This window comes from Lasioglossum baleicum, chromosome 8 (genome assembly GCF_051020765.1).
Source record: "Lasioglossum baleicum chromosome 8, iyLasBale1, whole genome shotgun sequence".
In the NCBI taxonomy this organism is placed as follows: Eukaryota; Metazoa; Arthropoda; class Insecta; order Hymenoptera; family Halictidae; genus Lasioglossum; species Lasioglossum baleicum.
Window position 1 is genome coordinate 17,152,294 of NC_134936.1, and position 13,866 is coordinate 17,166,159.

Here is a 13,866-nt window from a genome sequence, read left to right on the forward strand (position 1 = left end):
GCTGGATAATGCTCGATTCAAATAGACTGAAAAGTGTACAGACTTCACCACTTTTTTCATGGTGTAAAAGCTTCCAGAAGAAAGAGTTGTGTGTCAACAAAAATAGAATTTCCTCCCGACTAAAAGGGAACTAATGGCGCACCCGTTTAACACGTTCCATGGAAAATAATTCCATTCTATCACATTCTTTCCATTTTATGGACATTGATGCAACACCTCCAATACTTAAATATGGAGTAATTGGTTGTTTTCTAATTGTAGAAGAGACTGGTGACTGTATAATTGATTAATGAAGCATGAATACCACCAAAAGATTGAGGCATACTAAAAAATGCAGTCCAGAACAAAGCACACAAGTTTGTTTAATTGTCGAGCAACGCGTGTTAACGAATGTTCTATTTTATATAATTAACAGAGACACGAATTTCGCCGAGCCTTCCGCGATTCCGGTGATGTGCGCTCGCCACCCCACGGCGCGCACAGCCTCTTTGTCCAGCGGGCTCAAAGAATCGCGAAACGATTCGAATTAGCCGGAACCGCTTTTTTTCCGCCGCTCTTTCAGCGCCGCCGGACTGCGAGAACTCGGGACGAGAGGCTCGCCGGGAGTTACTTAACTAAATTGGACACACGTTAATCGGATTTGATTGCCGGCCAGATTCGGATGATCGACTGGTTACACGGTACTCTGTGCAATTGCCCGCGCGGAACGGCAAAAAACCCGTCGGCGGAAACAAAGAGCCCGGAGAAACGGCCGTGCCCGAGGAGAAATTAAACCGAAGAAAAGCAAAAAGTGGGGTGGAAGGGTGGTGGTGGTGGTGGTGGTGGTGGTGGTTAGGATCTCGGGATTACCGCGATCAAAGGCGGACCGAGCGAACAATAACAAACACAAGAACGAGTGGAGACAGGGGTTTCGGTGGTAAATGAAAAAAAATATATAGGGGAAGAAAGAGAGAAACACCGTAGGGGTCCGTGGATTTCGCGATGCAGACGACGGGGCAGGCGCGAGGCGATCAATTACGTAACTCGATAAAACTGGGTCACGTGTCAAAGTGCGGAGCCATCCCCAAGGTGTCCAACTTTTTGGTATAAGCTCGTAAATTACCAGTCAGCTAGCTGCTGCTACCCCCACGGCTTTAAATAGAACGTTGGCAGAGGCTCCTGTCCAACTATCTCCCTCTCCCCCGCTCTCTATCCTCTCTCTCTCTCTCCCTCCTCCCTCTTTTTCCGCCATCCTTCTTCGATCCCTTGCCCCTTTATCCCTAAACCGAAGGGGGAGGAAGGAGAGAGAGGCCTCCTCTTGTTCCTTTATCACGTAGATCGGTCTTCGTTTCGACGAACACGGGGGCAAAGTTAGCCGGACACGTAAGTCGCCGGTCGTTAGTCGCCGACGACGATAGCTCGACGAGCCATCCAGAAGGAGAAAACAAGAGGAACGAGAGGAGAAGGAGGAGGAAGAAGAGGTGGGGCACACCGAGAATGAGAGTCTTCGAGACGAGGTGGGGAAGAAAAGTAGTCTCCGGGGGTGGGGCTGCGAGTGAGCGAGAGAGAGAGAAAGAAGAAAAGAGAGTTCCGTGTACCTATCCCAGCGCGGGCCAAAAGGGGACAGAAAGAGAACCGAAGCGGTCTTTGTATAAGTGCTTCGTTCCGAGCTAGACGAGGAACGGTATAGTGAAAGGGAGCATGAGAGAGAGAGAGAGAGAGAGAGAGAGAGAGAGAGAGAGAGGGAGAGAGAGAGAGAGCGTGACGGCAGGAAAGCTAAGACAATCAATAAGATCGCCCGGTCTGAAGGAGCTCGTGCTCGGATTCGTCGAGTTGCTTCGGTACTTCCTGCCAGGGACCACGAGACCCGCGTTTAACAGCTAAGTCGTAGTGTACAGTCGTTAAACGCAGCGTTCCCGAATTAGGATCCGCTCGAGAAAGAGAGAAAGAGAAAATGAAGGAATGAAGTCGAACCTCTGAGCGAAAGACGAAAGGGAAACGACGACGACGACGTCGACGACGATGGGGAGAGAAAGGGTGAGAGAAGAAGAGGGTCTTGAAAGAGGATCGGCTAAGGACGCCGATGAGATTTCGCTTGGAAAAAGCGATCGTGGGGTGAGATCTTCTAGGAGAGGCTCGAGGGGTTGTGCGGACGGGGTTTGTAGAAAAGAAAAAGGTGCCTCCTCGAGGGGTCGATACCTACTCTAGTCAGCGGCAATCGGATAGGTCAGGATAGACGGGGATAGGCGAGGATAGTCGTAGCTAGGCTCTCTCCGAGCCGTATATAGGTGCGGAGAAGCAGCCAACCAGCGACGCCCTCGATCCCGAGGATGCATTCCTGCGCTCGCACGGGATAGTAATTTCTGGGTGCCGACCACTAAATTCCAACGATCAGTCGGCGGTGGTTGTCTCGGCCCGGGGAAAATTACGATCTAAGATCTAGACGCGATTGCTAGGCCTCGACGTGGTTTGTCCTTCGAGAAAGAGATCACCGGGGACGGCTGATCGATACGTAGAACCCTGGATCATCCTTGGAGGATTGAAAAAATCGTGCTATGTAGACTCGCTCTACTGTGCGCTCCGCTTCGCTCTGCTTTGCTCTGCTTTGCCCAGCCCACGCAGAAGAGGAAAACGTGTATACAACCAGAGCTGACGGAATCGCCGCTCTGGCGGATATCGCCGGAACTAGGAATTATCCCCATCGGGGCTTACCCGCCAGGGTGCACTTCTTTCGGGGGTTGCTCTCTTGCTCCGATGGAGAGAGCCCGGAGAGCTGCCTCCTGGAAACACGCTCGAACTGGGCCGCGGCACCAGTCGATAAGGAAGACAACCTGTTTAACAATGGTTTCCGGACGGGAAATACAGTTGTTCGCCGGGCACAGCTGTCCCAGGATAACCGCCCCGAACAACGGGATGATCGATCGCCCCGAGGACCAGAAACCTTGAATCCCCGGGATCGATGCCGGAACACGAGACTCTCGCTCCTGGAGGTGGAGTCGCCGAATTTGGACCGCGCGTTACGACCAACAATTCTTGCGATTCTTTCAATTATGAGAATGTAGACAATCAGATTCTGTGGGTTCTCCTCGGATCCGAGTTTTCCATTGATCGCGCTCGCGCTATGGACAAGAGGATCGCGATCGAGCCGATCAGGATCGTCGGCAGGCGACGCCGGTTTTCACGGGAGCCGGAACTTCAACCTCCAATTATGGAATGAGACATGGACAATCAAATTCTGCAAGTTCTCTTTGGATCCGATTTTCGATTGATCAGGCTCGCGCAATAGTGTCGAGGATCGACGCTGGTTTTCAAGGGAGCCGGAACTTCGCAACGAAAGCTCAATCGCGTGGGAATTCGTGTCAGTATCGACTTGTGCTGCACCCCTCGGGCTCCTTTCGTTGAAGAGGGTTCGTCTAGTCGCGGATATTTCCGCGAAAACGAGCGCGACGCGTGCACCGCGTCGAAAACGCATCGGATCGTGAAATTCTAGCGAGAGGAGAGCGCGAGAGAAAGCGAGACGAAGAGTGTCGGAGAGCGAGCAAGCGAGGAGGGTTGGTTTCAAGATCGAAACGGCCTGTCCTACTTTCTGTAAAAGCATTATACGCGGACCTGCATGCGTGCAGATTCGAAGCAAAACATTTTTTCTCTCTCTCTCTCATCAACCCCCTGGGCTTTCTCCTCTCGACGCAAATAGCTCGTGGCGTTTCGTTACGGGGTTAGAGAACACTCTCCCTCTCTCTTTCTATAGCACCCTCTCCACCGAAAAACTTTCGCGATTGTCCCCACACCGGGAAAGGTTATAATGTCGTGTGTTTTCCGATAGTTCGCGTCTAGCTGTCATCTGGATCAACCCCCCGGTCTCTCGCAACCCCCCGTCAACACCTCACCCCCGAGCAACGACGCGCCACGTCGCGCGAACCCGCTCGGAAAATGTTTCCGAAAGAATTGAACCGGCGGTCGTGTGTATTTCTGCTGCGGCGCGTAACTAGGCCTGCATATGCATAACCGCGTGCATATATTCAATTCTGTGGGCGAGGAGAGAGAGGAGCGATAAAGGGGCTGGCGTTTGACGGCGACAGAATGGAGGAACACGTGACGTCGGTGTTTCTGGCGCGGAAAAAAAATATTAAAAGCACCGGAGAAAAAAGGGAAGAAGAGGAGGAGCCGAGGAAAATTATACGACCACTCTCTCTCTCTCGCTCTCTCTTTATAACTGTCTAGCTTCCTCTAGCCAGCTAGCGACGGATTAAACAGAGGAGAAAAAGTTTCGAGTAGGTCTCTCGGTAATGGATCCCTTTTTCCTCGCGAAACTTTAACCAGATTCCCGACTTCCAGTGACTCAACCTTCACGCGAAACGGCGAACCCTTTCGTTCCTTATTTTCAACCCTTCCGAGGCCAGGTCGTAACTCTGGAAACTGGAATGTCCTCTCCAAGGACACGTGTTTCAGCATTTTTAATTTGCAATTGTTAGGAAGATCTTATTAACCCTCGTCCGTGCCTCGTGTCAATTCGACAAAAACGGCTAAATATTGGATAGACGCGAGTTCGAATTGCTGATAGACGATCTAGAGGGGTCTTCGTGTGCGGAGGGTTGCTGTGAAATGGTCGAACGCGATCGAGACAGTTCCCCGCGAGAATTGCATAGCGTGGCATAGTTGTAGCATGGTACAGCGGAGTTTTTCCCGGCGAAATTCGCTAGGCATAATTCCGTCGCAAACTGTACGGCCGATACGACACACTCGCCACCCGCCGCGACGCTCAAAATTCATTAATACGAGGCACGAGTAATTGTTTCCCCCCGTCGTAGAAGTTAACGCAAACTATGTATAATTCATGCGGGCTTAAATAGTTTTGATTCCGAACGAAATTCGATCGATGAGGGGCTCATTTGAAATTTAAATGCGTGACTTAAAGGGGACGAAATTAAAGAGCACGCCGCGCGGCGCGCCGGTGCACCGGTAACTCCGCTTCGTCCACGGAATTCTCAATTCCTCTATAACGAATATCGCGAGTCGGCTGGAAATATCGTCTGCCAACACACAACAAAACAGTTCGTCGAAGAAGCAGCTCCGAAATGGCGTCCTCGTTGTCGTCGTGACGGTCGTTATAGCTCGTGTTTGAAACTTTAAAATCACACGGCATTCTCTTTCTCTTTCTGTGTCGTGCCATCGGACGCCGGGCGCAACTTCTGCTTTGTTTTATCATCTTAATTAATCTGCTGGTTCATAAAATGAGGTACACCGTCGTCACGAGAGAGATCCAATTGCCCGGAAACTTTTATTAGAGTTCCTCTCCTCGAATTCGCGAGAAGTTATTTCCAGTCCGGGATAATTCCTTCGAGCGGCCCCAGCCTGTGTTTCCAATGCCTCGTCGTCGTAGCCTCGGTGTAGCGCGAAAACCGAATGCTGTTCAAAAGGAAATACCCCCAGGAAAAAGCGTTTCGCAGGCTCGCGTGCACGGTTTCACCTACCCCTGTGGAATTCCTATAAAACTACCCCCGGAGAAACAATAGCCCATTTCCTCCAATCAACGCGGTTGCACTCGTCTGCCGGGGATAATCGGAATCGGATTGCCGGTTCCGTTCCAATCGAAGGTGAACGTCGAGTCGTAACTTCGCGAAACTATAATATCGATCTCGCTGAACCGTTCCGAGGAACCTTCATCCCGCACCACCGTCACGAAGACACGAAACTTCCAACTGGTATTCGCTCCGGTTACCATTTTATCTACTCTCTCGAAAATCGGAAACATTCCGAAGGATGTAGTTTGGTTAAAAAATTTCTTTCTTGCGAAAGCTCGACGTAGAATTGAAGATTCGAGCTTCCTCTTTCCGACGAGTAACTTGGAACTTGATGCACGATGTTCTTTGTGGTTTCGCGAAGCTTTCAAAGGTAGCAACGCACCTTTTACAATGATAAAAGAGAAACTTCTCTTCGAGAGGTGCCTAGAAAAAAATTATTTAAACTCTGTAGGATTTGCGAATCTTCAAGCTGAGAAAAACAGCTCGAGTTTGTCTCTCGGTTTTGTGATGAAAAATTTAGTTCGGCGACTTCGCCTCATTCCTTCAGAATGAGCACAGATAGAATATTTGAAGACCTCACAGACATTCGCAGGCTTTGAAGATCGACAAAACTTTTCTGCCGCGATACTGTTCGTTTAATTTCAGAGCAATACAGTTGGAAAATTTCGGTTCTCCGTAAGAATTAATTAGAACGAAGGTTCGATGGAGGCGTAGCAGTTTTAAGCCGTTATTTTTGGACTCGTAGGGTGCACGAGGAGCAAAGAAAATGATTGGCTGCGAGGCAGCGGGCCGATGACGGGCCAGGATAAATAATTCACGGCGGGATCGGCCGGTCCGTCAAAGGTAAAAGCAGAGTAACGGCGGAAGTACTTACCGGAGATGGGATCCGCGCCATCGAGCTTCCTGTCTAAGGAGACGTTCTCGTGAGCGGCTTCCTTGCTCGTCCTTGGACGACATCCAGCGTTCGTTTCGCCGGTCCCGATCCCCTCCTGGTTCTTGTGATCGTTCCTCAGATGATCGGTCCTCTCGTTCGACTTTGAACCACCCCCGCCAACCCCGACCTTCGACGACGGCTTGCCGACGATGGTGTTGCCGTTCAGGGTGGCGTTCACGTTCACGTTGCCGTTCCCGTTCGCCGACACGTGATTGTCCGCCTGGCAAAAAGACGCGAGTACCGCTCTAAAGTCGTAAAGAATCGTCAGACAAACAACTTAAAACTCTTTAAAACAGCTTTTTCGGTCGGAAAGTAAATTGCTAGGTGAAATAATATCACAATTTGTCGGAAGAAATGTTTGATTTTCAAGTTGAACCCTTCACAGTTACTAATTCTTCTGGTCTTACAGAGAAATTGAAGTCGTTCGGTCCATTCATAAAAAAGTTGTTCTGATTTAAAGTGCGTGGAATCAGTTATGCTCCTTACTCTTTATCCCCAAAAATGTAGAAGAGAAAAGGAAATTTGTATCTTTCGTATGGCATAAATCGTGTATTTATATCTTCAATTTTAGAAATGTTCCAACAATTTTGAATTTCATCTACTCAATTATGCAAAATGAAAATTTTCTCGCCAGGGAAAAGCATGATCTAGTCGATAGATCCGTGTATATCTCCACGTGTCGCCGTAAGTGTGGCGACAATCGTCGAAAAATGAAATATTAAAAGAATGGCAGCATTGTAAAGAGCTGGCAATCGATTTTCTCGCCCCTTTTTAAGCTCTGGCGCCGTGTAAAATTGGAACGGAAAATTGATTTTTATTTCACCGTGGTTATAGAGTACGCCGGAGGTATATACACACCGAGTTCGAAGTCGATCAGCCGAACACGGAATAAACTGTTAACCCTTTGCACTCGACTGGTGGTTGCATTATTAAATTTACGTTCAATCAATTACTAAACGTATTTAACATTTCCAAAAAGTATCGTATCAATTTTACATTGATAAAATTCAGAAAAATTGCAAAGGGTTCAACCTAAATCTCCTATTCTCCGCGGGAGTGTGAAAAGATCAATTTTCTTCGAGCTAGGAAACACTCCTTTGAATTCGAGGCATGAAACAGACCGTGGTAATCGGAAGTCGGTCGTTAGATTCTAATTGCACTTCCTATTCGTCGACGGTCGAATGCGTTGAAGAAAAATCCATGTAGCTATTCGAACCCCTTCCGCCGTTAAAGACGACTATACCACTCTGTTCGTTTATACGAACGAGTTAATGATAGGGTTAAATTGCCAGAGAGTCATGGACAGAAAGAAACAGAGCGTGGTGTTCGAATGAGCTGAATGGGGTGTCGCGTAGCGTAACGGAAGTCGTCCAATGGGAAAATCGAATTTGGTTCGGCTCGGTGTCCGCGTACCCGGCCTCTCGAAAACTGTTATAATATCGATCTCAACCCTCGCAACCCCTCTAAACGGTCGTGCAATTACTCAAGTTTCTAGCAATTAAAATCAAACGAGTTTACGTTAAGTGCCTTGACAAATATGTGTTGAGGATCGCGAAATGTACAGGGTGTTTCAAAATTTTATGCCCTGGTTTTATGCACCTGTTACAAAAATGGACTGCAAAATTGACCTTAATTTTCTGTAAAACATTTACCGCATTACTTTCAACAATTTGTTAATATTTCTCTAAAAAATATTACAAAATCTCTCTGAATGTCCATTCTCTACTCGCTAATATATTAATTTATAGTCTTACAATGAGAATTTGTGCAAACATGTTAAATACAGAAAGGTTTCAGACAATCTACACAAGGGTTACCATTGAATCCTAAGGTCAAAATTGTATTTTATTCTTTTTGAAGGACCCTGTACAGTTGGAGGAGCGGATCTCCGTGGAAAGGGTGAAGGTATGGAAATGAGGGTAGGGTTGACCGGTTATTTTCGGAGCAGTGTGAGAATGGTAAGCGCTCGCGGGCGGCCTTGCAACGACATAATCGACTCACCGTGGTGGTCATGCAGGTGGAGGAGGACGATCGTACGACGACGATACGGTTCTGATTGTGATCATTGGAGGCGATGGTGGAGCCGGCGGCGTGATTGGCGAGCCCATGGGTCTCGTGACCGGTATTGGATCCGGCGTTGGAATTGGTGTTGCCGGTGGTGACGCCGCCGCCCAGGGAAGTCTGTCTGATCACCAGAACGCTTCCAGCCGGCTCCAGCACGACCACTTGCCGCATCATCGGCCGGCTTTCCTCAGGATTGTCCTGCGGCCGTCACACACCGACGGTCGTACAGAGACAAATCGTGTATACGGTGCAACACGACACGCGCGACGCACAAAACACACAGAAAAGAGAGAGGCTGGCGTTGTCGGGTTCACGAAAACGGTCCTCGTCCCCTGGTTAGATCCAAGTAACCGACGGTAAATGCGTTCTCCAGCCTCCGGCCCTCGGTTCTTAAAGCTCCAGCGCGATTGCTGCCACCTGCTCCTCCTGTACACACGTACACCAAGACACCGGGCCGATATTAAAGCTGTCGTCTTAAAGGATGATCCTACCTCCATCCTATTTCGCGTCGCGCACGGCCTTCTCTCTCTCTTACGAGCCCTCGCCTCGTGTCACCGGAACGCGCGTCGCGGCGTGGCTTCTCTCGGAAGGCAAATCGATGGGATTATTTTTTTACTCGCCCATTCCTCCGCGAACTAAACGCAGAGACTTCCTCGAGAGACTCTTTTCTTTTATTTTCTTTCTTTATATTCACGCCTGGACCACCCCCCGGTTACGATCGAACGATTTCCGAGCGAACCCCCTTACTGACGAGTTGTAAACATCCCCGCAAGGAACCCGACCGAACGGGAAAGCCCGCTGAACCGATTCCGAGGCGGAGGATATTTGCTTTGGCGATTGCACGCGACGAAGAAGCCGAGGCTCGTTAATGTTTGATTTCGCACAGACAGCACGATTGCTGCCGCCGCCTTCCCAGGAGCCCCGGACCCGTTAAATGCTCGGTCTCTTCCGGCGAGCTTGATTATACGAACGGACAAACGAACAGGGTTTACGAGCGATCGAGTACGACCGGTCGATCTAATGAAGTCATTCGGCTGAAGTCGGATGAACGTGACAGTCCGCCACTTCTTTCTCTGCTTGATTTTCCCTCTTTCTCTCCCTCCGCCGACTCGAGATCTGATAACGAAACGATTAAAGGGAGCCGCATACGCGGGACCGCAAAAAACTCCCGAGACACGGAATACATTAATGGAGAGTTGTCACGGGGGATTTCGCGCAGTCATGATGGATCGCCTGCAAAAATAAGAAACGAATGGCCGCGCGGCTAGAACCAGTTGAAACCGCTCCAAATAATGTCGCGGGATCCGCGATCTTGGGCACGCGACGGAGTCCGCCATCCAAAAATCGCGGATTACTAGACTATGGTCGGTCCGAGTTGAAGGAATCTCTACCTATAGCTACAGGAAGGTTCCCGGACTGTGTCAGTGAAATTACAGAGCGATTCAAACACGTACATAGCTGTTACTCCGTGTTTAATCCGCCCCTTTGCAACCTCGTTTCTACTGTCCTCGAACTTGCAATTCTCTTTCTAGGTTTCTCGGCTTTAAACGGTTCCAAAATACTTCCAGTAATTTTTATTGCTGGATTCACTATTTTTCGACAAATAAATCAGAAGAATATAATTTTTCTCTACCCCTGGTACGCAGCCTACAATTTTGAAAAAATTCCACGAAATAGCCCCTACAATTTCCACTTTAGTTCCTTTAAATATCTCGCACGGTGATCAAGCACAGTGCTTCCTTGATTTAAGACCCTTTCGCAGACCTGTGGGAGTCTTTAGGGCAACGCGGCAGCATGGTCTCGTGCACACGGGTTAATTGAAAAACGATCGGTCACGTTTGAGCGCCGTGCCGCGAATACGAAAATGATCGGGCGCGATTAAGTAGGTACACCGTGCCACCCGTGGTCCAAGTGACTGCGATTCTATTTTTCATGACTGTCATAGTAGCCGGGGCTGGGTTCGGCGAGCTCGATTCTAGTTGGCAGCCATTATCGTGCATTCGACTCTCTTGGCAGCCATTATCGTAGATACAGCCAGTAAAACCGAGGCGGAGTTGTTTTACCCCGCGCGCTCGCGGTTCCATCGCGACCAGATCAGACCAAGGACTCGGAATTAGTCGACGGAACAATCGGTCGGAAGATGCTGCCAGAGGTTTCTTTCTATCTAGCCGGGTTCACGGCGAAGGACGGTTTCGAAACAGAAATTTTTTTAGTGAGACCGATGAAATGCTCCTCAAGGTTGTGGTGGAGACACGAATGTGATTCTTCAGGGTTACAATCTGATGGTTTATACTATCTGGTTATAATCATAGTATAAAGTTTTATTCATTTTGTATTTGTATTACATTTTTTAAAAGCATGTTTAATAGTGAAACTATTTGGATTAGCCAGGCCTGGTTTATACTATTAATCGAACATCGAATAAGTCCAGAATTGAAACAGTACTCCCTGAGGAGAAGAGCGGGGTAAGAACGTCCCAACGCAAATTAATTGAATCAATGCAGATCCGGCATCTGTAATCTGTTTTCGGTAATCGCGTTCGTTCAGCAACACGAGTTTATTTAATCGTTGTCAACACGCCTCGCTGCCCTACATTTGTAGATTCATCGATCGACAGGAGAGCTCCGGCGAGCATTCCCTAACCCGCTTGCCCAAGAACGCGGAGTCAACTCCTCATAGAATAAATAAAAAGCCAATTATTTATGTCGTTCGGATATTAATTTCCGAAATAAACGGTGTGTTTTTACCAGGACGCGTCCATTACAGCAAATACGGTTGATGTTGAATGGGAAAAGGAAGCTGTGTGCGGTTGAAAAATATCAAAACTGTTTCGGTACCTCTCCAAACCATTTTTCTATTATTCGGAATCGGAGGAAATTGAAATTCAAGAAAGAACGCGTCATTGAATGAATAAAAAGTCGATTATTCATATTACCGCGTATTTCGTCTACATTAATGCGAACAATGCAAAGTGTTTTACTCAAAAATTGCGTACGAAATATCCGATTTCAAAGCAACAACCTAATATTTCGTCGATTAGTTCAACTTCCTCGCAGCCAATGGCCTGCGTTCGAGAGAAACAAGCCTAATTTCCGTCGAATCGACGCGGAAACAGGGTCGTAGCTGGACGACGAGATGCTCGTTCATCGACACGGGTTTGAACGAGCGGCCGTGGATCTAATGAGAATTAATTGCGCGCGTTTAATCGCGCGGCCGGAGATTAAACGATGAATGAAACAACGCCGAGGGCTTGCCCCTCCCTTCGCCAGAAGGGTGGAAAATTTGCTTTCCAGTAACGACCGGCCACTCGACAAGAAGAGACTTGTCTACTCGTAATTTCGTCATTCTCCACGCCCTTCCGTCCTCTCCAACCCCCCCTGTCCCCCACCCTTCCACTGTCACACTCTACCTGTCTTCTACTCTTCTACCTTCTCGCACTGTGTCCATCTTTCCCGCACTTCAAACTTTGGAATTCACCTTGGAGACAGTTACCCTCTTGCCCTCCACTTTGAAAGCAGAGACCTAATTCCGGCGCGCAGTTCAACCCTCGTAAAGCACGCGCGCAACGAAGACCTCTCTGCGGACACCTCGGAACTTTCAATATTCCACCGGTATCGTTTCTTAATTAAATATTGCTTAGCCACCGCGCTCTCCACCCACCATTCACCGAGGGAACTTCCTGTAAAACTAAAGGACCACCGTTTTCGAAAGGACCGAAGCCAAGTTTTAATTGAAGCGCGCGATTGAACCCTCGACTTATGAATTCTTCGCGAAGCTGGTTTGACGGCCGCCGTTTTATAGAAAGCGCGGGATTTTTCTGGACGTCCGAAATTTATTTTACCCTGCGCCGAAATCATAAAAATTATTATATATTTAATTTTCGATCGAGAAGAATTCACCTTTAATCAATCAGACTATTAGTCATTTTTAATTATTAGTTGATTTTTGCCCAACTCTATATATATTACGACTACGAGCCTGACTCGTAATGTTTAGCCAGACTCGTAAAAGTACGGCAACGGGTTAATAGAAATAAACAGTGTATTTTTACCAGGGCGCATGTATCGCAGCAAACAGGGTTGACGTTGAATAGGCAAAGGAGGCTGTGTGCGATTGCGGTCCGGTCCGATCGCTGATTAACGAAAGGCAATGATTGATTAGGTTCTAATGTCTGGTTTGACAAAGGCGGTTCTATCGAGCAGAAGCGGCACGTGGCACCGACAAAGGAACACAATCTGTGTGGGGAATTTCGTCATGGTTTCTCGATCATTCAACCATCACCCACGCCCTTCCGGTCTGTTACGTTCTCCGGCCTCGTTCCTTCACCCTCGGCAACTATCTCGCTCGCTTTAACTTCAACGATTCACCTTGGAACCCGGAGACCGACCTCCCTTTGAGACGCGCTGACCCACTTTCCTTCTCTCCTCTCCCCATGAATCGAGAAATTCGAGGCATGAATTTTGGAAAAAGGCGGCGGCTACGATCGCTTGTAACCATTTTACGAGCACTTCCCGCGGTCTCGCTACGAGTTTCGAATAACACACGAGATTGCGAGAGCCAGCGATACCCGTTTTTCCACCGTTGCTCTCTCCTCTGCTCTGCTCGTTCCTTTTTTCTCCTTTTGCCTCTCGTGCTCCGGCCAACAAACAAACGGAAAAGTGTTGCTTTCCGACGGACCGGACGCTGCGCTAGACCCTCTGGAAGTGTTCAATTAAAATCGTTCGAGCGGACCCTAGAAATAACTATTAGCACGCGGCTTCCAAACAGAAAATAACTGTGTCTCTCCGTCATGAAAATAGATGTCCATCTCCACGACCGCTGTCCCTCGTCAACAAAATTTCTGCACTGTTCTCTATTCGAGACGTAAAAGTACGCGAAGTTGTCGAACGTCGTAGAAAATGTTTGATATTTGCAGAGTAAATGCTCTTGATACTTAGCCAACTATCAAACAATGCATCGTGCATCGAGAGAAACGAAGAGAAACGTGTACAGCGAAGTATTAGGCCACTTTCATAGCGTGACACATACAGAAAAATCTCGAAACTCTCTTTCGATAGCTCTCTAAAGAAGTTTTACGTTATTCGGAATTCTGAGGAAATTCAAATTCAGCTTTAGATGTCGGCCGTGAAGCCACTCGCTTCGAGTGGAGCCGTTCGATCCGGCGGCGCTCTCCGGCGGAATTAGGATAAAATGAAGGAGGCGGGATCCGTCCGTTGTGATAAATCCGCGTTTGATCGGCTCGGGCGAATTAAGCGGGCGCGCGTTAAATTTCGATGACGCGCGCGCGCCTTAAATGAACACGGTTTCAAACCAGTCATCCGGAAGCTCTAATTAGCCGGGTTGCACAACACTGTTCACAATTCTGCT

General features: G+C 48.4%; 1 protein-coding gene across 4 annotated transcripts in view; it reads right to left on the bottom strand.

The window, feature by feature from the left end:
• Camta (Calmodulin-binding transcription activator) overlaps positions 1 to 13,866 on the bottom strand; it is a 69,077-nt gene that overhangs the window by 39,964 nt on the left and 15,247 nt on the right. For all 4 annotated transcript variants that reach the window (XM_076429220.1, XM_076429219.1, XM_076429221.1 and 1 more), the window contains exons 2-3: positions 8,437 to 8,925; positions 6,376 to 6,655 (exon numbers count right to left, since the gene is read on the bottom strand). In XM_076429220.1, the coding sequence (XP_076285335.1) occupies positions 6,376 to 6,655; positions 8,437 to 8,673 (517 nt within the window). In that variant the 5' untranslated portion in view covers positions 8,674 to 8,925. The remainder of the gene's footprint in view (positions 1 to 6,375; positions 6,656 to 8,436; positions 8,926 to 13,866) is intronic.